This window comes from Anabrus simplex, chromosome 4, assembly GCF_040414725.1.
Source record: "Anabrus simplex isolate iqAnaSimp1 chromosome 4, ASM4041472v1, whole genome shotgun sequence".
In the NCBI taxonomy this organism is placed as follows: domain Eukaryota; kingdom Metazoa; phylum Arthropoda; class Insecta; order Orthoptera; family Tettigoniidae; genus Anabrus; species Anabrus simplex.
Genome location: NC_090268.1, coordinates 320754563 through 320780240, shown reverse-complemented (window position 1 = coordinate 320780240; position 25678 = coordinate 320754563). Strand labels below are relative to the sequence as shown.

Here is a 25678-nt window from a genome sequence, read left to right as displayed (position 1 = left end):
CAGGGAGGGGAAAAACAATTTCCATTTTCAATGATAAATAGACGGATATCAGTTGACATGGATGATACACATTTAAGAACTTGACGCCGGCCCAGATATTTTCTAATTTAGAACACAGTGTATTATGAGAACAGTCTACAAGATTGCTTCTTTTCCGACCGCCTTATCTCTCCATACAATTGGGCTTTATGATTTCCGTACCTTTTATTTTTTATATTTTGTACCATTACAAATATTTACACAATGCAACATGTAATTTGTAATATCATACAATGCTTGTATGCTTAGGCTAGATAAAATAGTTTCTTCTTTTGGCAAAAAGTGAATTTGATCACTATACATCTTTTTCAGCATAAATCGTTTTAATTTGTTTGCGATTGTTGATACGGGGCGTTTTGCAGGTTTTTAAAAACATTCACATTGGCCGAAGTAACACAACATCGAAGAAAACTTCGTTTCTTGACTTATTTTTATGGCGGCCGAAGTTACCCCAAAACACGGGGTAACTCCGGCCACTCTTTCGATAATCATTCATTACTGAATTATGATAAGAATTAAGTTCATATTTAAAAATGAAGAACAAACTTGACAGAATTTATATTATATTTTTCAGAAAATTAGAGGGAATATTTCACATTTTATTTTTAGAAATATACAAAAAAGTTTTACGGTACTTCCTTCCTCCACACCAGCACCAGGTTTCTTGCACTCAGCCAGAATGCATTTCCTTGTTCAATCCTTTTACTGATCTCCACGTCTAGCCCTCCAACCTGCATTGGTTCACTTTCCAAGTACTTCAATCTCTCCAAAATGTTAAGTCCCCCCCTCCCTCCCCCTTTTCCCTTCTCTTTCTCGTCTACTTTACAACATTGTCTTTACTCTTTTCCACACTGATTTTCATTCCATAATTTTCAATAATTTCACTCAACATATCTAGTTGCCCTTGTACTTTCTCCCCTATGATCCCCACACCATATCATATGAACACAGCATTACTTTCAGCAGGCTGTTCCCATATTTTACCTTTGTTGTCTTCACATTTTTGGCCGTAACCATTATGAATAACAGTGGTGACAGCACACTTCCACTGTTCTCTCCAAGTGTTTAAAAAATCTTTTTTTTATACCCTCTTTTTCATTACAGATACTTCACTAAATATTCCTCAATAGTCAGTCTATATTTAAAGCTCAAGCCAACAACAACAAGCAAGAATGTTCCCATTTAACTATCATTATAAGAGAAAATAACCACTCCAGCTGGCAAAGACCTACAAGGCAACATTCAGTTGTGAACTTTTTATAACTTCTTCAACAAAAGTATGAAGACCATGGACCCACTTAGTAAACAAGGAGATTAATGGATCCAACAACTTCATCACCTACACAGCGCCATACTGCAGTTTAATATCACAAGTTCTCAATAAGAAAGTTTCAATCTCATCTTAATTAAGCTACTAAAGGTCCATTTTAACCTTTCCTTCAAAATCTAAAGAGAGTTGCTTTTAACTGAATTTCACTTGTACAATGGATATTGCAACTCAAGATTCAACTTTAGCCATAGACCGTCTTATTGTGTGGATATGGACTAGTTGTCTATTTTATAAAATATTTTAAATCACCAGTGAAATATCATACTGTCCCCTTCAAAAATTTGGTCTACAATGAACATACTATTGTGTGTGGAAAATGAGAGGCTATCATTCCTTTATTAAGGGTGATATATTTCAAGTTCATTCTTACACAGTCGTGTTCGCATGCATAGAGCCGGTTTTTACAGGCCGGGGGAGCAGTATCGATTTTTCAATTGACCAGTCAGCTGTGTCATGTGACCTACTTGGGAAATTTCAAGGCCAGGTTAATTAACAGCACGTGTGGAATATTCTGGAGAGTGTAATATCTAGAATTGTAGTAACCTATCAGGTGCAAGTACGACGTCCAATTACGAGACGACACTGTGACACATCCACCTGGTAAATGCTTAAATACCCATGTTATACGAATAAATGCTCTCTTATACTCTGATTCTATGACACACTGATTCCACAATATTCTTATTTTCTAATCCTATGATATTCTGACATTCTGATATTCTGATAGTCGTCGAGTAAAGCAGATTTTCAAGAGCTAAGTTACGTACTGTTCTTCAATAAATTCAACGTGGTTGTGTGTGGAAACACAGATTAAAATTTTGTGTTAATTTCAGCTTTCACCTTACCAAGAGAGAAGAGGAACACAACATGTTCAATAATCTTCGCCAGGATGTTTCAACTACAAACCGAAGAAGAAACCTACAAGATTACTGATCTGGACTTGGCTGTCAACATGGAGAACTAAGATGTAGGCATTATCTAACATGGGGAGATAATGACTGGAGCAGATTACCATCAACATGTAAGCGAGCAGATCCAGAACATCGACAGAGATCCACTTCCATCAGAAATTTAACTACCATTTTATAATGTTTTTCCTGTTCATCTTTGTAGAAATAATACTTACTTATTCATTAGTGGTAGTATTTCCATTAGATTAGTAATTTTTGATATTTCCATTCTTCTTTCACATGGGTAATGGTAGTGTTGTTACATTGTGGGTGTATGAGTTATTGGATTCTATTAGAGTAGTTAGACTATGTGTGTCTTCTATTATAATTCTGAATGTCCCAACCAACAGTTTAGTGTATTATTTAAAAATCAATGTCCTCACCAATAAAAGATGATTGTTTTTGAGAGGATATTTTCAAATGTTGAACTCGTGTGGTACAGATTTACAGCATATTTAATACGTTGAATTTCAGTGTAAGTTTCACCTCGCGTATTTCATTGGATTTTATGTGAGTTAGTATCATCAGATTCATTGTCAAACTCAGATTTTTGTGGAAGTAATATCCAGCAATAATAATAATAATAATAATAATAATAAAAAATTATAGGTCGGGTTAAACCGAAGACTAAGAGTCATGAGTTTAAATGTTACTTGTTCTTATTGTGAAATGTTTAATATGTGCTCAATGAAGTGGAATGTGTGTCTGGAATATGACAAAATCCCGAGGGATTAATTATTGGATTTATTTGGGAAGTATGTGTTTGGTGAACCATGACTTCTGCAAATGTTGGAGCACGTGATAAATGATGTGTATAAGTTTTAAACTAATAATATTATCATGACTCATGAACCGCAGGTTCGATGGTGTTAATGTTTTACCTGTATTATGTGCGTGTTTGTAATCGACAATTCTTTTGAATATTGAACCAATGATATTCTTAATGATCAACATTTTGAGAAATGTTATTTCTGAATAAGTGATTGCCCATATTTTATCACATTTCTGTGAGGCTCGTGAGTTGATATTTGACCGATACCGTCATCATTACAATTCCACGAGTAGGGAATAATAACCAGAATTTAATAGTCAAATTCTAGAATGCACTTGTAATACATGTAAATAATATTCAAGTATCATTTCTGTGAGTGTTGAGTGAGTGTTGTAGTTAATTACATCTGTTTTTATGATTTATTGAAATGTGGTTCAGACCTGGCCACGTGTTCTCCGTGTTGGGCCCAGGTTATTGTCAGCGTTGTTTAGGATGATTTATTTTGTGTTGGTTTAAACCTTTAGTGAATTTACTTGAAATTTACATAAAAGTAATATTAAGGTACCAGTCATGAATGAATAAGTGTGTAATATTTCATAAGTGAGGGCGAAGGTACTCAAATTTGTAAAGGTTATTAATTTTATTTTTTGAGGCATCAGATAATGTGAATTGATTAGTATCATGTATTATTCAGTGAAATTTAGGAGTTTAGGAGTTTTGTGGAAATAATTATGAGAATGTAATTTAACGGTTATAAGTCTTAAATAGACATGCTTCAGAAAAATTTTATAATAAATATTTGAAGCATAGTTCAGGGGAACTCACACTAGATCAATGTAATAAAGTTGATGAAACTTATCCACAAGAAGGACGACTTTGTTATAATATTTCTGATAGATTTATGTGAAGTTAATGATGCCACAATTAATTAATTTCTTCAGAAAACATGAAGTTTCTTTGTGTGCATGTAGATGTTATCACGATAACACATGAGAGTACAAGATAGTCTAGGATAGCCTAGGATGGCATAGGTGTAATTCTCGAGCCATGGAAAGCTCATTGATATTTAATTTTCTTGTAAACTGTCAATAATCCCGCCATTTTTAAGAGGAGATACTCCCAACATAATTTAATTTCTTTATTCAAGCCAGATGTAGGCTAATAAATATTTATTATGTACTGCAGTTAAATTCAAGCTTCGATATGAGTGGAAAACGATGGTGTTATATCTCAGGCAACTAGCAGAGAAGAATTTGAGTAAAAATCCATCAAGATTTGTTTATTAAAATTTGTTAAATTTGTGTTTTGAGTGCTAGTTTTAAATAAATGTCAAACCTGTTGTTTTAAATGTTCTTTTGTGATTGTCGTCAGTCCTTGTATCTTTCCTGCCTTTTTAAAGTAAGCAAAGCATGACAGCGAACGGTCCACATCTAGGACTTCCGCTCTCCGGCTGAGCCGACCGGGAAAAGGGGACATTACCAACATTATTAATTTCTTCGCGAACATTTTAAACAAGCTTTAACTGTAGAGTATCAATTAAGAACTCATAACAATTTCACATTGTATAATACTCATTCTTAATGTTATATTTTGACCAAAACAATCAGGATCCTGATTTTTATCTCTAAGGTATGAGTGTAAAAAGGCTGATGATGCCCTTATAACAGGTGAAACATGTCCCCTCAAATTTTAGTGTAATATGATGTAAATCCTAACTTTAGGAACTAAATTGTATTGAATAGGTTGATCCTAATAAATTTTATTAGTATTTTTTAAACTGATGTACATTTCAGTACGGGCCAGGCATGAAATTTGTAATATGTAACCCCCGATGTGGCAGACACTTCTTTTTAAAAATACATTGCTTACACATATCCTATCACTTGTTTTCAAAATCTTTTCTTTTGCATTACTTTCCATACCTTTGCTCTGGACAGACTATCATAATCCTTTTCTAAATCAAGGAATGTTATCTGTATATCTCTTCCATATTTCAACTGTTTTTCCATTAACTACACAGGGTCTAGTTGCTCTTCTTGTAATTGTCTTTCCACCCTTTTTCTCATTCTCTTTTCTAGTACCTTGTCATTTTATAAAAACTGATTTTTTGTCATATTTCATAAAATTTTATATTATTGGTATGCAAGTTTCTGTAGCAAACTCGCCTATTTACTACAGGGGCAGGTAAGTGATGTTTTTTTTTTTAGGAAGGAATATTTCTCAGTTTTAGTATATTTTTAGCAGGTGGCAGTACAAGCCTGGACAAAAGAGGCTTCTTGGGAATTCATAGCAAGCTCAACCTTGACAGTGAAAGACAGAATTTTGAAGAATGCAGCTTGGCTTGAGACAACATAATCTCACCCACATATGAATTATTATATTGTCAGGATTTTTGTTTCTTGGAAAAGATAGAGACAACCAAACTAACCTCCCCTCCAACACATAATAAAACAACTGGAACACTACAGTGAAACTTGGGACGATTACAGACAGACAGCAATCACAAAATACGACTGTCAATATTATCGCACAAGTCGTCAGCTGAACTTGAGGCTGCCACCAGGTCTTGCGAATGTTATCAAATGCGGGAGTGATGCACATACACGTGGGAGATAACCTGTTTTATAATACTGACCTTAGTTTTTAACTCAATCTGGAATAGTTGAAGTTTATCATTTTCAAATAATCTCTCATCAGCTAACAGGCATATAAATATTCCCAACTGAAAATGCTTGACTTGTTCAGGATTTGAACTCTCTACCTTCATCCCTGACCATAGGATTTTTAAAATTCGAAAGCCACAAGTCATCCTAAGACTACCAAACAGGTTAGCCCAGTGAGCTGAAACACTGCCAGTTATGGCTGCTAGATCTGTACTGGGAGGGAGCAGGATTTGAATTTCCTGTCAGCCATCCTCTAAATAGTTTTCCATGTCTTCCCATTTCGACTCTTTGCAAATGCTGGGATGGTACTTTTCTCAAGTCATCAGCCACTTTCTTCCCATTTCTACCCACACAAAATATACCTGTAAGTACAGACAATATCCTCACACATTGGTACACGTAGCTCACTCCCAGGGGATGTAAAACTTGACACAAATATCTGTGCTGTACTCCTCCACCAACAGGACAACTTTACAGACATCCCCAGTTAAAGTCATTGTTGCAATATTTCATTCTCATGCTGGATTGCACAATATCAACCCATCCCTGAAGCATTAAAAAGCCACAAACTTAAAATAAAATCCTACAACTCCAGTTGAAGTTAGAAAAATGGTGCTGAATGACAAACTTTATTATTTAAATCTAAGAATTTCATTTTTGTCCATATTGAACTGAGAATGGAAGACGGGAAACTTGAAAGGGTCCACCTTTTCAATACAAATAAATGTTATAGTTTATTTACAACATATATTTACACTTGGAACTAGTTTCGACGCTGTTTGGCGTCATCTTCAGCCAAAATGTGGGAAATAGGCATAGCATGTAGACATTTATATTATACAAGTTGTTACATCAGTGTGATTAAATGAGAGAATATGAAGACGTGAAGTACAATGTCAGTTTCAAAATGGTCATGAAGGGCGAGTCAAAATTGTATAAACATCAGATAACATAAACACATAAACAAAAAACATATATACATATAAACTGTAACAAAACCATGCGGAAGTACGAGATGATTGGTATTGGAGATTATGTTATCTCATGTTTATACAATTTTGACTCACCCTTCATGACCATTTTGAAACTGACATTGTACTTCACGTCTTCATATTCTCATTTAATCACACTGATGTAACACCTTGTATAATATAAATGTCTACATGCTATGCCTATTTCCCACATTTTGGCTGAAGATGACGCCAAACAGCGTCGAAACTAGTTCCCAGTGTAAATATATGTTGTAAATAAACTATAACATTTATTTGTATTGAAAAGGTGGACCCTTTTAAGTTTCCCAAACTTTATTATATACACATAGAACAATAATGAATTACACTGTCACTATTCTGAATATTTTGATGCAATTTACTCTTTCATACTCATAGAAACTTCTTTTCTTTAGATCTATCTCACTCAACAAATAACCAAAAATCATTCTTACCACTAAGTTCAGCACTGAAGTTAGGGTTCAGCTCTGGGAAATCTGAAATGCTGTAAAAGAACAAGAATTACTTTCCCTTAGTAACTACACTGAATCTAATATAAAGTACCTGGGAAAGAAGACATTTAATTAATAACAGAATACATCAGCAGACTATCTCAGATCACATTTATTAAATCGTCCCCTTCAAAATAATGGGATAATTGTGGTTACGTGTACTTTTCCAGGACAGCTACATTTATTCTGGAAACAATATATTCTTTTACTGAGGTGGCCTTGACCATGAAACCAGACAGCTGATACTTGTTTGCCTGAGGCGAGGCTGTTTTATTCTATTTGTTAAGTCCTTGTAAAGAGAGATGAACGTACCACGTGATAGGCCATGTCCAGCCCAAGGCTAAATGAAGTGCAAGCAAGTGTGCCAGTTCTGGAACTCTCTAGACCTCGCAGAGGAATGAACCAACATTACTGTAAATTGTAACACAAGATGTCCAGTCGAGACTAATTATTTGCCATGCCTCCATAAGAGGTTCTATAAAAACGATATGAATCAGATCTCATTCTCCCCATTATCTGTGACTGAGATACAAGTCAAGTTAATTTATATTTTCATAGCTCAATAAAATAACTACAAACTGGTTGGAGCACACTTTATGACTTTTTGTCAGTTTCACCTAACACCAAAATCTCACCAGTGAAGAGGAGCAACTCTAAATTCTAATTGCCTGAAAAACTCAACTTGCCATGTGTCTTCCAAAAAAGAGGGCCACATCGTCTCAACAGAATTAAATAAGCTGATATGACCAGCTAAAATGAGAGCTTAAGCCAAGGTTCTAAGGATGGAACATAAGGAGAAGTGAAGGACATCACCGAAGGATAGAGACCCATTGATAAATTTAAACACACTTGAATCATGTAACCTATCAATCTTTTGTAGAATATAATATGATATTTCTCCTAGAATATATATTTTCTATTAGTTAGCATTATTTAGTTAATATTTTCATCTTCTAATTTCACTCATGTGATTGCAGTTTTTGTGTGTGAACAAGGAGTCATTTGTATGACATCTCTTATAATATTCACATTTATTAATCACGTTTCTAATAATTTGTTGTCTACACAGTAAAATGTATATTTAAATTACATGTTTGGTTGATTGGTGCTTTAATGAATTATGATGGTCCTGATATTGTTATCTGACAATATTTCTATGTGAGGATGTTATTTTCCAGTCTTCAAGTATTTCTGAATTTAATACAACTAGCTTTCAAAATATATATATATTTTTTTGGTATATGCTTTACGTCGCACTGACACAGATAGATCTTATGGCGACGATGGGATAGGAAAGGCCTAGGAATGGGAAGGAAGCTGCCGTGGCCTTCATTAAGGTACAGCCCCAGCATTTGCCTGGTGTGGAAATGGGAAACCACGGAAAACCATCTTCAGGGCTGCCGACAGAGGGGTTCAAACCCATTATCTCCTGGATGTAAGCTCACAGCTGTGCACTCCTAACCACATGGCCAACTCACCCAGTTCAAAATAATTATCATGATAATTAATGATATGGGAATTATGAGGTAAACCATGAATTTAATGAATGTTGAATGATTAATAAAAGGTGATTATTTCATAGTTGCTGTACAAAGCAAAGTTATGTTCATGCGATGATTTCTTTTGCCAGTGAAATGGTAAGCTTGCATTTAAAAGCCCATGCCATGTGCGTGATGATTACTTTGATTTGAAACTTGTTTGTTACTAAGGGGCTTTACATCGCATCGACACAGATAGGTCTTATGGCGAAGATGGGATAGGAAAGGCCTAGGAGTTGGAAGGAAGCGGCCGTGGCCTTAATTAAGGTACAGCCCCAGCATTTGCCTGGTGTAAAAATGGGAAACCACGGAAAACCATTTTCAGGGCTGCCGATAGTGGGATTCGAACCTACTATCTCCTGGATGCAAGCTCACAGCTCTACGTGCACGGCCAACTCGCCCGGTGATTTGAAACTACTCAGTATTCTTTGGAATAATTCTTTTGATTAATGTAGACATCACTGATTAATTATTAGCACCATTTGAGTGATTTCTTACACTATCACAAATTTCTAGACAGATGATGGTTTAAAATGTGTATACAATGAATGTCATCCAGATGATAAATTAATGTCCGTTACACAATTACAAGGCTAAAAATAAAGTTTACGAGATGTGTAAAATAAAATGTATATACAGTGTACCTTATATGTGTGTGTGTCTATTTGTATGAGTGTGTGTAGTTAGCAATTATTTGTCATTATCATGTTTCAAGTAGAGCAATATTATTTTGCAGATTGTGATTCTCTTATTTTGTCATGGAGGAAAATCATGTAGGCGTTGCTGGTGAATTTATCCACTTATGATGGAAATGTTTGTGTCTTATGGTGAAATTTAGATCAGGAAAGATGTAATAATTTAATGATTAATTTTTGCTTAAATAATAAAGATCACAGTATATTCTAGAAAAAGCGATGTACCAATAAGAATTATAACAGAAAATTAAAAGACATAAAATGAATTGTTGTGAAAGGATTAAAACTAGAGATAATGGTATGACCAAAGGCTTAAATACGAGATATTTAATGAGTATTGTAAACCAGAGATGTAATTAACAATTAAAGTGAGAACATTTAACAAATGATTTTTTTTAATCATGTACAATAACAAATTTGGACCAAGAAAATTGTAATAGGGTTTAATTTGGACTAGATAATCTGTAAAATAGAGTAAGTAATGAGCCCTTATTGAAGTACTAATTTAATTAATCATTCATATTTTAGAGTACAGAGAATATTTCGTTTTATTGAGTCTTGGTAACGTGCAGGGACCAAATACATTCACACCGGGCGAGTTGGCCGTGCGCGTAGAGGCGCGCGGCTGTGAGCTTGCATCCGGGAGATAGTAGGTTCGAATCCCGCTATCGGCAGCCCTGAAGATGGTTTTCCGTGGTTTCCCATTTTCATACCAGGCAAATGCTGGGGCTGTACCTTAATTACGGCCACGGCCGCTTCCTTCCAACTCCTAGGCCTTTCCTATCCCATTGTCGCCATAAGACCTATCTGTGTCGGTGCGACGTAAAGCCCCTAGCAAAAAAAAAAAAAATACATTCACAGTAACTTTTACAATTTCAACAGGAAGTTTGGACCTGAGGGTCTATTTGTTAAGCTATATTAAGAAGGAGGGATTTCCATATGATGCACCCGACCTTCACGTGCTTGGTTTAGAACAAGGAAATAATGTAAGTCAACGGCATGGACCAATGAACCACATTTTTGGAAGCCCGGCAAGAGGCCAGAAGGTCACACGACAAGTTTGAAGTAAGCGTCAGTTACGCAATGTTTTGAACCAGTGGAAAGGTAGCGTCATTCCAATATTGGCTAGGCATTGGTTAAAGTGAGAGATCGCCCTAAACGAGCATACAATAGCGTCTGTGAAGATGAATGAATAAAAGCGACTAGCGCGTGGGCTAGCTACCTTATTATTCAGCAGAAGTCTTTGAAGGTGTAACGTCGAGAGAAGTATACTTACGCGACTGTGGAGTCAGATATTACGTATCTTGATTGTGTGGGGACTTCTAACATTTAGCTCTATACACTCAGACTGCACTTAATTACTCATGATTTAACTTTGATAAATTTGCAGTTAGTATCTTCAGATTTCAGACGAAAGGAACAGTTTCTGATATGATCATTTACACACATAGTTGCCTGCCTATTTTAAAGTAGATTTTTCGAGGACACAAACACCACAGTTTCTAGTCCTGCATTTGTGTATTGTTAGCAGATGTTTGAGCTGTGACATAATACAGTCGAAGTGTGGAGCAAGTGGGGAAAATTTGACCTAGCTTAGATAAGCGAAGAGGTGTCCTGTGGCTGAATGGGAACTGGTTTTCACAGCCACTGGAAATTACCCAGACAGTTGTAGATAGTAACTGGCAGGTTGTCTTGACCTAGTTTTTCAATGCTGTGAATGAACGGATGTTTTAATCTAGATCCAAACTGGCAGAAGCAGCAAGACGACGAACCACATTTTTCTATGCCAGGACAGAGAACCAAGAACTGATCTAGTTCAATTTTGAAGGCATTGGGAGTCGGCTGTCCATAAGCAGGCAGCCGAATCAACAAAAAAAGATGAGTACTAGATTTGCAATGTATTTATGTATGTGTGCAAGTGTTTTAACGTAGCCAAGGGGATAGGTTGGTTTTATTATTTAATTTCAGTAGGTTTAGCTATTGTTTGGAAGCACTACGTCCTATTTCAGTAAATGTTAGGAAGCTTGTAAAGGTAAATAAATGTAAAGTACATGTGGACCGGTTGCATGAGGTCACAGCTTGTTTTTTAATATTTTTAATATTTTGAGATTTTATAGCTGAGTGTTTATCATCATTCTTTTTAGAAGTCAGTTTCTTGCTTTTAGTTTTTTAATTATGGATTTGTTTTCCTTTGATGTTTGAGACGCAGTGAATTTCTCGGGGCTTAAATGTAAATGTAATAAGGATTTAAAGTCGGACTAGATTCAATTGATAATGGGATTTCAAAGTGTACGAAAACATGCCATCACGTTTTCTCTGATTTATTGCATGAAGTGTGAATGAGAATATGTGGGATGATGGAGATTGGATTCACGACCTCTGTTAGCGTCATCTGCATGATTTACTTTACAAAGGTGAAAAATGAGAGTATCCTCCTAATGGATGCAGTTCTTCTCTCACCACCACCCTCTCTGGTGTCCCGCAGGGTAGTGTCCTTGGTCCACTTCTTTTTGCCCTGTTTATTGATGACCTTATCGATACTGTTTCCCACCATTCATGTGAAATACATCTCTTTGCTGATGATTGTAAAATCTTCAAGCAGATCGATTCTCCTACAGATACAATCCAATTGCAAAATGCACTTGATTCACTGTCAGGTTGGTGTATTACATGGCGTCTTAAACCTCATCCCTCCAAGTGTTCCACCATTTCGTTCACACTTCGCAATCCCCCGTTCTACAAGAATATCACCTACTGAACCAACCGATTGCTGCTCTTGACAATCAAAAAGACCTAGGAGAGCATTTTGACAGTAAATTGTTGTTTGTCTCGCACATAAACAGGGTTACCTCACGTGCTATGTCACTCCTTGGTTTACTGTACAGGTTTTCTGACATCACAGATGTAAATGCCATCAGACCATTCTACGTCTCCTGTATCTTACCTATTGTTGAATACGCCTCTCCAGTCTGGTCCATTTCTGCTTCTTCAAACCTCAGCCACCTTGACCGTGTACAATCTTTTTTCAGTGCTATCGTCAGAGCCAGGGTCCCTGCATGTCGCAATCTAAGCACTATCCAAGTGCTTGGGAAACTGAACCTCAAGACTCTTTCTGCTCGGAGGAAAGTAGCCGACCTAAAGCTGCAATACAAAGCAGTTAATGGTCTGTTTAGGTCTCCAGATTTAGCTTCCTTATTCCCCCTCCACGTCCCATCCCGTAATACCAGAATGAAGACCCTATTCCATACTCCTTACTCCCGGCTTTCTCTCACCCAAAGGTCCCTTTCGGTACGTATTCCAGCAATGTTTAATACATTATCTATCAACAACAACCTAGATCTCTTCGTAACGTTTCCTTCCTTCTGTCATGATATTTATAATATAACTTAATTTTCCTTCTGGTTCTTTTCCGTTCTACTCCTGTATTTACTGTAAATGTATTTTTCTTTGTTAATATCGTTGTTTATGTAAATATGTATTATATAGAATTGTACAGTTTTCATTGTGTATATTTGCGTCCTTTGTAAATATTTATATATCTTTAATTTTAGATTCATATCTATTGTACATAGCTCAGATCGTTGTAATTCGGCGTTATGCTGTTGCTGATCCTGAATATATAAATAAATAAATAAATAAATAAATAAATAAATAAATAAATAAATAAATAAATAATTCAATACAAATATTCCGTCAATATCTGAAAGCAAACATGAGTGTGAATTAGTGATTAATTGAAGAGTTCCTCAAACGCAGTTTCGTATTCCAAGTTCCAAATATTAGAATCCGTTTCTTCAAATATTATTATTATTATTATTATTATTATTATTATTATTATAATTCGCTGGGGCCATCAAGGACCACGTTAAGTCTTGTTGCATTTGACACTGAACTTCTTTAGAGCCCAAATTTCCCTCATTCTTTGCGAGTGGGCCTGCTTACGCTCTTCTGTCCAAGGGGCACCGTGTCTTCTCTTTGGTTGCTTGTCTCGGTTTAGCCCGTTCATCAATATTTTCTTGTGGAAGAGATCTCTGTTAAGGGCATCTTCAGCTGAGATATGTAGCAATTGCAGGTCTTCTTTGGTATTTCTAAACCAGGGAATTGTGGTTTTGGGGTTTGAATCAAAAAAGTGAAAGATTTCGTTAGTTAACTTTCTTCCGTCCATTCTTTTTGGATGACCGTAAAATCGTGCCCGTCTTTTTCTGATTGTGTCAGTAATCTTCTCTATTTTGCTGTAGACTTCCTTGTTGGATCTCTCTTGATGGATTCCATTTCTGTACTTTGATCCCAAGATTCCTCTCACAATTTTGCATTCTCTTTCCTCCAGTTCTTCAAGGAGTCCTTTGTTGGCATTTAGAGACAGGGTTTCGGCTGCATATAGAACTACTGGCTTCAGAACTGTTTCATAGTGACGTATCTTGGTGTTTTGGGAAAGGCATTTTTATGTTGTAGATTGTGCGGGATGTTTGTGCACCCAGACATAAAAAAGCAGCTTACAATAGCATGGTTCTCATAGCATTAACTGTCCCTTTATCTCGCAAGAATTACAAAAAAGAAATTAATACAATTTACAATATTGCAGAACACAAAATGGTTTCAGTAGAACCTTCGTCAGCAGAATCATCAACAGATATAAAAGCAGACCCAAGACTACCCTAGAAAAAGATTCCGCTCCTAAAGAAAAGTTTTCCACATTAACTTTCAATAAACATAACATTTACCAAATTTCTAATATTTTTAAGAAACACAACATCAAAATAGCTTATAGAACCTCCCACACCAACTCCAAACTCATTTTCAATCCACACACTGTCAACAATAACTATAACAACATTAACAACAAATATTTGAACTCTGGAGTTTACAAATTAAAATGCCAATCCTGTAATTCCAGCTATATTGGACAAACAGGCCGCAATTTTGTCATAAGATACGCCGAACATCGCAACGCTCTCAAATATAATCGTTTCTCAGCTATGAGTGAACATCATAAAGCATCCAGCCACGAATACACTTCAATAGATAAAGACCTCAAGATCTTGCATTATGAGCAAAAAGGCACCTTGCTCAACGTTCTCAAGAGCATCCACATTGATTTAGATCAGTTTATGAACCCCTCTCACAATTTAAATGAAGTCAGCGAGAAAAAGAACATTCTACTTGAAACATTCATTCCATATATTTGTCAGAATTTCCATAACACAAACAAACCCCACCTCCATCTCTCTAACTCACCACCACTCCCCCCTTCTCACACCAGCCCTGGACCACCCCGTCCCCCTCCGCTCCTTCCATCCTAGCAAACACAGTCGAACCAACAACAGACTCGATCACGCAAATGAGACCATTACTTTGAGAAGGCCAGACCATTTGAGAGGACAACCACCTGCTAAACACCGTAAGTTTAAGCTTTCTTCACACCCATTCTACACTCTTTTACTTATCACCCCACGTTTCTCACACAACCTCATTTTTCCATTACAGATTAGAACTTCATTGACGGTTTCCACTAGATCACTTACAGTTTACTATGCATCTGTCTTCTACCTAACACAGCTTCTCAATTTTATATCGCGGCCCTTCCGACCCTTTATAATAAGGCAAGACACTAGCCAACATTATGAAACAATAATCAAGAAAGAGACCGCTAGATTGAGAAGATTTTGAGAATGCTGCTGTTTCTAAAGCTTTAAATTTCATTGGTGTTTTTTCCTTGTCACAGGTTTTTTGCCTGCACGTCATATCAGGCTTGGTTTCTCAAAAATGTTTGCTCCCGCTCCCCTCCTGACCAATTTAATGTGATGGGTTTCTACAAGGATGATTTTCAACAGTGATTTCAACCTGTTTGTTATTGTTACTAAACACTATTTTTTGTGAACTATGAGTTCCACAACCTCACCATGTGATACTGTTGTTCATTTCCATCTGCATCATTTGTTTTTTCATTCCTTTGTTTCCTTGGGTTAACACAGTTTTTAGTTTCAATTATTATTTTAAATTAACACCTTTTCACTGAATTTTGTCGCAGTGAGTTGTTTTTGCTTTGCATATTGATATAAATATTGCATATTTGTGCGAATTTTGTTTCCATCTAGGTTCTCTTTCGTTTGTTTTTTCATTTGCTCCTTCATTATGTTTTTTAGCATTTTTTCAACTTATATTATGTAAATTATTTCAAATCTCCCCTCATTTTTCACTGAAGATGGCTCAAACGAGCCGAAACATGTTAGAATTTCTTTACTCCGTCTAATGACGGAATATTTATTTATTGAATTAGGAGGATACTCTCATTTTTCACCTTTGTAAAGGCTATTTCCAGTTTGTGTACTCGCTCCTGGAGTGCTTCTTTGTCCAGTCCCTTTTTCATGATGATCTCACCCAGGTATTTGAATTTGTCTACTCGGGTGATGTCCCAGTATTTTGTATGGAGTTTTGGTGGAGCCTCTTTGATGTTAGTCATTACTTCTGTTTTCTCAAACGATATCTGCAAACCAGTTTGTTCGGCAATTTCCTTTAAAATTTCAACTTGAGCTCTAGCGGTTTCTATGTCGGTTGAGAGAACAGCAATATCATCGGCAAATGCTAAGCAGTCTGTTGCGATCCCCTTGGATTTGGTTCCTATTCTCAATGGACTGTAGTTGGTTTCCTGTAATCTCACCAACCAGGTTCTGATGATCTTTTCAAGAACACAGTTGAAGAGTATCAGCGATAGCCCATCACCTTGTCGGACTCCTGTTTTGATGTCAAAGGAATGCGAGAGACATCCGTGGAACTTCACCTTGGATTTTGCATCGGTCAGGGTAGCTCTAATTAATGCCAGCAGTTTCATATCATCTCCAAATTCATTTAAGATGTTTAGCAGGACTTCCCGGTCAATGGAGTCGTACGCTTTCTTAAAGTCCACAAAGACAGACACATACTGCTTGGACCATAGTGTACAATATCTGATGATCGTTTTGAGATTTTGGATCTGTTCAGCTGTTGAGCTACCTTTTCTGAACCCTCCTTAGTATTCACCTATTTGATGTTCGGCTTGTGCTTCCAAACGCTCCAGGATGGCAAGTGATAGAATTTTGTAAGTCACGGGTAGCAAAGATATTCCTCTGTAGTTGTTGATGTTCTTCATGCTGCCTTTTTTTGTGTAATGGATGGATCAAAGCTATTTTCCAATCTTCGGGTAGGGTCTCCTTGTTCCAAATTTCTTCTATTTGCTTTTGAAAGATATCAAGTGATTCCTCTGGGGCATATTTCCATAGTTCTGCTACTACTGATTCTTCCCCCGGCGCTTTGTTATTTTTGAGACGGGCAATGTGGCGCTCGATTCCATCTCTGTTGGGTGGTCTGGAATCTGGGTACCTGAGTAAGGGTTCCTTGGTCTCAATGGCGCTTTGTGGTTTAGAGCAATTAAGTAAATTCTTGAAGTAATCTGCAAGAATGCTTCAATTTTCTTCATTTGACGTCGCCAGTGTGCCGTCCTTTCGCTCAAAGCATAGAGATGGTGGTTTATAGCCAGTGAGTTTGCATTTGAAGGCTCTGCTTTCATTCTTTCTAAAGTTTTGTTCTATCTTTTCAATGAGAGATTTTTCGTATTTATGTTTCTCAGTTCTGAACACCCTAGCTGCTTGGGCACGTTGGGTTTTGTAGGTTTCCCAATCATTTTCTGATTTCGTAGAGTAGTACTGTTTCCACGCATTGAGTCTTTCTTGGAGGACTGATTCACAGGTAACATTCCACCAGGCATGTTTTTTGCTTCTCTTGATTTCTGCAACGTCTTTGGCGGCCTCAACATGGAGACTTTTGGCGTTGTTAAAGTCACAGTCATTTGGTCTAGCCTTCTCCTGGAACTCCTCGACCCTTTGCCGAAGTTTATCATTGTCGAAGCGTGTGATCTGTTTGGTTGTCTTCCTTGTGTTTGCGGGAATTGGTTTGAATTCGATAAGAGACATATAATGATCTGAGGCCACATTGAAGCCTTTCTTTACCTTGACATTCATAATCTCAGGGCTGTTTCTCCTGGAGATTGCAACATGATCAATTTGGAACCTCTCCGAGAGCTTGGACGGGAGAACGCCAATATTATTATTATTATTATTATTATTATTATTATTACTACTGAGATTTTCTCGAGTTAAGAGGATAAGATATTTCAGTAACTTTCAGATTTCCAGACATGATCTATATCTATGTGGTTATTTCTCAGTTTTCTAGTTATTGTATTATTACAGAGTTGGCCATCTTATTTTAAAGTTTAATGTTACGAGTGCAAGTGCTTTGGTATGTGACCAGCATAATGTTTCTTATCTTGAGAGCAAAGTTAGACGTGATTTATATCTGTATCCGTTTTTGTTAACTTTAGGCCGTGTGATATTTTTGTGTGATGAGTAAGGGGACACATTCCTCATTTTGAAAGGCCTACATTTTCATGTTTGAGTAACTTGCCTCAGGTAGATTTGTGAGCAGCATGTGTTAAGGGTTGGACCCAGGATGTTATTTTGTATTTGCTGGATTATTTTTGGGAGACTGAATCTTTGCTTTTGAGCCTTTCCACCGTGTGCTAAGCGAGGATGGAATTGATAAGGTTTCGGGGGATACACTAAAGACAATGGGTTGGGATATAGTACCATATCTGAAGTACTTGTTTGATTATTGTTTGCATGAGGGAACTTTACCAAATGAATGGAGAGTTGCTATAGTAGCCCCTGTATATAAAGGAAAGGGTGATAGACATAAAGCTGAAAATTACAGGCCAGTCAGTTTGACATGCATTGTAAGTAAGCTTTGGGAGAGCATTCTTTCTGATTATTTAAGACATGTTTGCAAAATTAATAACTGGTTTTGATATAAGGCAGTTTGGGTTTAGGTAAGGTTATTCCACTGAAGCCCAGCTTATAGGATTCCAGCAAGATTTAGCAGATTCAGGAGGTCAAATGGACTGTATCGCGATTGACCTGTCTAAGGCATTTGATAGGGTAGATCATGGGAGACTACTGGCAAAAATGAGTGCAATTGGACTTGACAAGAGTGACTGATTGGGTGGCTCTGTTTCTAGAAAATAGAACTCAGAGAACTAGATTACGTGAAGCTTTATCTGTCCCTGTAATAATTAAGAGGGGAATTCCACAAGGCAGTATTATTAGACCTTTATGTTTTCTTATATACTGTATATCAATGATATTGAACCCATAATTCTACGATGAAAAATTATTCCAGAGATTTATTTCAGCTACAAATAACTTTTTTGAGAGTAGCCATGTTTATATTTCAAGAGCCTCACTCTCTCGTGGGAACAGCGCTCACCGTGACGAGCGAGCCGCCCTCTCGTGAAATGCTGGGATACTTCGGTTGACCTTGAGTACTGGATAATTTATCAATTTCGGAAAATCCTTCATAACGAGAGACTGTGGTGACATGGTAAATCCAGGAATAAAGAAGCTAAATTATTAATAAACCTTATGAGAAGATAGAATCCCCAAGGTAAATATAAATGCAATTAAGCGTGGAGGAAAGTTGGAATCATACTCACGGATTTGTGACAGGTCGAGGTCATTTTAGGAAGAAAGACCGTGAAATTACATGTCAAAAATAAATTCATTACGCCCGTTGCAAGTATGGGAAAAATATAAAATTAACACCATAATGAATTATAAGTCTGTCTGAATTTATGGAATAAATTTCAAGAACATTGGTCCAGTGGATGTGGAATTAGCAGATTGCACCATTGAGCTTCGTGGTGAGGGTGGCGTCATCTCAGAAGGTATAAAAGAAATCCCCTCCACCTACTTTTTTCATTTCTATCTGATGGTCTGAATGGTGAAACCCACGTCGCTCGTCTCCAAGAAAGTGCGAGGTTTATTTCTCAAAATAACTTGTCATATATTCGAGTCAATGGTTCAAGTAGAGTATTAAATGGAAGGTGATAGAAATTTTCCTGAGCTTCCACCGACAAAAACTGTGAAGGCATAGATATCTGTTTAAAATATGTAGCTGATTTCTCTTCGTATTACAATTGTGAGCATTTAATATTGTCAAAGAGAGTCTGGAGGCTAGCCAGTGAGGTCTGATTTTTGTTGAAACACCTGGTCAGCATTAGGGTGGACGAAAGCACAGTTCTGGGAAAACAGTGGCAGTCGCCAGTTGAGAAGGATGCTCGTCGCATGTTAAAACATGAAGAAAGTGCGTCATTTGCGGAATTAATCAATAACGAGTGTAAAATCTGTGTATTTTAAGTTATATATGAATCCTCTAGATTCAAAATCCTCTATATCCACTTCCACAAATTGTTCAGGAAGTGACTTTTTCTGTGACAGGTTATTCTTAAAATGTTATTGAACAATTTGTGTTATCTACACATGCAAAGAGGATCCAGAAGCAATTATAAGTTATATAAAATACATTAAGAGATATTAATATGCAGTAAAATCGGTGTTAAATATGAACATAGGGGGTTTTGAATCTCAAATACTAACATAGGGGATTTTGAAACTCATAATCATGAATACTACTGGATATGGAGCATTTTGAAACTAACGCACTATACTTCAACTTTCCTCATGAAAATGGTGTTAAACAAGACATAAGATCACTGAATCACATTTTTATACTACTGTTTTGTATTCTTGGACTAATAAACATGAATACAAACTTCTAAATCACAGCCAACAATGTAACTATGAACACATTAACAACACTTCTTCCAGTCTATTCCAGACTGAAAGGAGAAGTTATTGAACAGCATATTACACAATTAATATTGGAACTTCATTGAAATCTTCACAATCAAACTGTTAGTCACATTCTGCGCTAACAGACTGCTCTTGAGCAACACTTTCTAGTCTACTATAAAATGAAAGGCTTGCAAGATCTCTCCAATTTTGCCCATAATGTTTTGCAAGTAGCTTGCCCACATCCGATACTTTGTTGGGGCTCAGTGCGATATTACCATGAACAATAGGAGTAGGATTTATATCAGTAACAGTTTTCCCCTTTTTTGTTATATATTTTGAGACACAATCAATCAATTTTATATGCATATTCTCCTCGAATTTTGATATTGTTCCTGGTTTTCGTTATGCAGAATCTTTTAGACTGGTTGAATTTGAAGTGCCAAGATCCTGTGTTCTTGAAACATTTAGTTGCTTCTGACTTCCAATTGTACACTTGCACATCATCACTTCCTATCTTGTGTAGGGTACCATGTTCACTGATAATGTTCTCATAGGTGGTGGGCTCCACAACAACTTCTTTCTTCTTCAATACTTTTTCTATTCGTGCAAAGACCCTATTTGGGGAAATGAACGAATGTCCAACAACCGGAAAAATAATTTCTACAGTGGCTACACTATGAGGAGCGTCTGAATAGAGCCATTTGCTAGCCATAGCAATTACACTTGAATTCTTATTTTGCCCTCCGCAGCCATCTGCTACTAACCTAACTGTATCTATTCCCTGCATGTCTGTATGTTTAAGTCTATGATAAACACAACTAGCTATTTCATTCGAACCTTTCGGACGATCACTCTCATTCCAACAGTAACAATGGACGTTCTGTTTTGACAAAGGACTCCTAGAACTGCCACTTACAACAGTAAAATTGTAAAAATTATACTGTCTACTAAAATAAGCAGCCTGATCAGGTAGTTTCGGCAGTAACATATTCTTTTGACAATCATAAGAGACAATCAAAAGTCCCTGTCTTTCCTCTCGTAACATATCATAGAATGCACTTGCTTTTAATTTATGAATTCTTTTCTCTGTCATAAGTTGTTGCTTTACACTAGTGGTTTTTTTCTACCTTAAGTCTTTCTCCCAATTCCAAGCATACAGAACAAACATCTGTTCTGGGACTTCCAAAACCAATATTGTAATTTGTACAGAATACTTGACGAAAAAAACACTCCTTAACCTTAAGTTCACTTTCAACAGTCGTGTTGTACATTCGCCAAAGTTTTTTAATATTTAATTCTGGTGGCAAATATAATCTACGATCACTTTTCCTGCTCCGACAGTAGTGAGGCTCTGTACCACTTCAAGGACTCTATGTATTTACCTATAGCTTCACTACGACTTTTATTTTTAACACTTTTTCTGTCCCCACCCCTGTTTTCCCTTGCAGTTTGACCTCCACTAATATGTGATCTTCTAAGAACACCTTGCACACGATCCTTCTTTAACCCCAAAATGCTGAGAAATGCGTCACGACACACAGGAATGAGTGAACCACAAGTTTTCTTCCGCACATGGTACGTGAACGTTAGGCTTCGTTTGGAATCTCCTGCAATTCTCCTCCTCTTTGGTTGTGAAGTAATGCAGTGATTGATTATGAAATTGTCCTGATCTAATTTGTTTTGTGTTATGTAAAATGCACGGTTAAATTCTCCGATATCCTCGATCTGCAGCGTAGAACACTGTAATGCCTTGCTATTGTGCTTGCATTTTGGATATTCAGGTGGAAAACTGGCACTGTATCTGAAAGAAATAATAATATGACATATGAATATGAGATATTATTCTACTTTAAACAGGACAACAAGCTGTCAGTTGTGTGATCAACAGAAAAACTGCCGCTCATAACCTCTAAACTCGCTAAATATTACTCACCTTTCTCGCTTTTCCCTGGACCTTTTCCAAGTATCCACCTGCCGCAACCTTTTCCGCCCTCTTCCCGGAGTTGCTTTAGCAACAAGAAAACTTTCGTCACTCATATTTCAGTAAATGATACCAAGGAAATAGACAACGAATATATTTCTCCTTAATGCACTAGGAAGCCATCTTACTATCAGAGTAACAAGAATTGCCAATATGCTGCTTTAGAATTCACCTGTCCGAGGTTAAAAGAACGAAAAATGTGTCCATCCTGCAGCGATTAAGGCTTTTACTTTTATCCAAATCACCGTGAATACATTCAAAATATCCTCTGATAAATTATATTGTTTCATCTTCATTCGGGTCTATTAGTATACGAAAATCTGTGGTTAAGAGAAGATCGCAACAGGTGGCTGCACTGCTAGACAAGTGACGTCATACTTATTCCTCAATATATCTCGAATTTCTCATTGGTTGATACACATAGAGGCTTTTGAAAGTAACTGGTGGTGGATATAGAGGATTTTGAAATTAACCGTGATTTTCAAGTAGCTTGTTCTACGTAAATTAGCGAGTTTTGAAACTGAAACGTTCACCAACCGATGGAACTCATCCTTGGAAATCTACTGCTATGCTTATCTCAATTTTTTCAAAAAATGGTCTTTAGGGGGTTTTGAATTTAGAGGATTCATATATAAAGAGATGATGTCTATTGTAGCCATGAACGGCTAAATACGAGGGCAGCTGGCTAAATGTGGCCGGAATCTCCAGGATGACTATTACAGGTCTGTGTCTATATTTTGTATTAATGTTGTAGTATAGAATTTGTTTGTCCCAATAACATTTTTCAGTGCATGTGTCAAATTAATATTTAATAATGATCAGGTGAAAGCGTTATATTTCTGGTTGTTGTGTGAAACTCTTCAGGGCAGTAAAATTCACGTCGAGAAACTGTAAAAATGAGAAGTTTAAATAATGTGTTAACATTCATTGAGATATTGTTCAAATTGAGTAAAGATAGGGAGGCGACAACGATAATGTAGTCATGGTGATTGCCTTAATTTCGAATATCATATGCGTTCAGAAATTTTTTGTTCAAATAATAATATTTACAGCAGGGTAAAATTTTTCAATGTTAAACGTGTATTTAACAAATATGTTGAGTTGGATTTACATTCGTCTCGAAATCCAGTCAAGTCTGATAAAGTTATATTTATTAGTGGGAAGGTAATTTTTGTGACACCGTGTTGTTGGTGATATTGGAAATCATGGTGTGTTATTGTATTCTTAAGGTCCAAAAGTTCTAGTAAAAATAAATGAATAGATCATTATAAATTTGTTCATCATGAGAGTATTGAGGTTTGAAAAGTTTGAAACAGGAAGAAATGGATTGTGCCGGAATGATATGTTGAGATAATAGTTGTGTAGATGTTTAATGCATAGGAAGCCTGTATTTCATGTGTGATGCCGCCGTGATAGGCGATGAAGATGAATTTTTGAGACAGGCTATATTTATCGATGGCAAAGAATTTTTGAGACAGGCTGTATATTAAATGTCATATTTCTAAGGCAGGCTGTTGTGAGATTCCGCTAACAATCTGGAACAGCTGACCGGGTGAAGGTTGATTAGAAATGAGTGCTTTGTGACTCACATTATGATTTCAAGTTAAGATCTCCCAGTGAAAAACAATTTCTGTAGAAGATTGTAGCTCTTGGCAGTTAAGTCCAAGTGACGATTTATATAAAGTCAGCATAATGAATATTATAGTATGCGATCTCAAGAATAGAAGGGCATTCTGAATACACGGTTGGTGTTATTTAACTATTATAACAAATTTCCATTCAGTAAATTTCAGATATTACGAGATGATAAATTAATGATAATTCGGAAACATTGTGGGATGAGATATTGGATGTTATTAAAGCGATAGTTTGGCTGTGTAGATTCATTGAATTTTGCTTCACTGGATAGTTTATGGATATAAATGTTTGGATTAGTGAGATGGTAGGTGATTTTTGGGCCTCACCCTAGAATTACAGTGTGGATTTTTGTGGCGACGATTATTGTTTTGGTGATATTCACGTAATGTTAGACGTGTGCTGAAATTCATTACGAATTTTCCAAACCTTCACTGTGTGTGTCGAGATCGGGTTTGAGTTGTGGATTGCTTGCCACGCATTATTTTCAATTTCATCTTTCATTGACAAATAGGGACTGAGTTGCATTTGCACTTGCGTTCATTCTGTGGAAAGACTCGTTTCATTGTGTGCTATAGTTTCGACAAGGTTTCCAGGTAAATATCAAAGAGTGTGTTTGAAGTTACGATTTCACCTGATATTCTAGAGGATGCATAGACAACCCAGTTTCCACCCGATGATAGATTTAGGATGTCACATGTTATCATAGGAGTATACTGATGAGACATCCCAGTTTACGCTCGATGATAGGTTTAGGAAGGTGTGTGTCTACATAGAGGTTATGTGTTAGGGCGCGTAGACACCAGGTAGGCCCGACGATAGGTTTAGTGTGTTGTCTGTATATATTCAAGTCTTAGATTAGGTGTATTTGCGAGGTGACTTAAATGACAGTAGTGTCTGCAGTAGTGTATGCAATGTGAAGAGGGTTAGCAAAGTAATATTGAAGCCATGTTTCGACACAGCCCTTACCAGCAGGAAGGTGTTTACATATTATGGAACCACTAGTGGCATGAACGTGAGGGTTGTCCAACACTGGATACTGAGCCAATGGTTACTGCTGTTTGCCACGCGCGTTTGAGTTCATTGAACTTCGGCACTTTAATTTATTTACAGACGTAATTGTTTTGTCGTTCAGACGTCCAATTGCTTTGTTAGTGTGCGTGTTGACACATAGCTTATTTATGTGAGACTTTAGTTACAAATGCGGGTTTGATTCGTCAGCTGGGAATAGATTTTATTTTCAATTTTTCGTTTTTTCATTTTTATAATAGTTGACTGTGGTCGATCAATAACTTTGTAGTTAGTTTGTTGGGACAAACAATAAGTATATGGATCTGTAATGGTAGTCGCTCCTGTAAAGGAAAGAATTTCCTAGATTGTTTTGGTATTTTTGATTTTATTTTACCATGTGGACTTAATTTTATTAAACTTAACATAACCGTTTATAACATGAAAGTTTGTTTTAAAAGAATATTTTTCAAGTGATTTATTACTTTTTCTTTAACTTCAGTGTTTGGCATTTCATCTAAATGCATGATGAATAAGTGTTTTCTGCATTTTGCAGTTTTGTTCCTTCAGAACAACGTAAGGTAAGATCCTCTCGGATCGAGTTGTTGTTGGTTCCTTCTGAACAGCTGTTTGGGTGATGCACATTTCAGCACCGGGATTATTCTTTAACTTAAGGGTGTCACGAGATGACAAATGGTGGAATTTTCTTTTTTTATTATGACTACTGTTGTTAACTTGTAGTGAACACCATGCTTTCCAGTACTATTTCGCAACCTATCCAAAGCAACTGATAGTCAATTTGGTTCGATTAAGGGTCCATTCGGCGGGTGTTCCCATATCCAACAGGGTATTTGACTGGTGGATAACCTTAATTAAAAGTAAATCTGGAATTTTACTTGTTG

General features: G+C 36.6%; 1 protein-coding gene across 2 annotated transcripts in view; it reads right to left on the bottom strand.

The window, feature by feature from the left end:
• LOC136871939 (ankyrin repeat and LEM domain-containing protein 1) overlaps positions 1-25678 on the bottom strand; it is a 213125-nt gene that overhangs the window by 31822 nt on the left and 155625 nt on the right. For both annotated transcript variants that reach the window (XM_067145681.2, XM_067145683.2), the window contains exon 5: positions 7199-7248. In XM_067145681.2, the coding sequence (XP_067001782.2) occupies positions 7199-7248 (50 nt within the window). The remainder of the gene's footprint in view (positions 1-7198; positions 7249-25678) is intronic.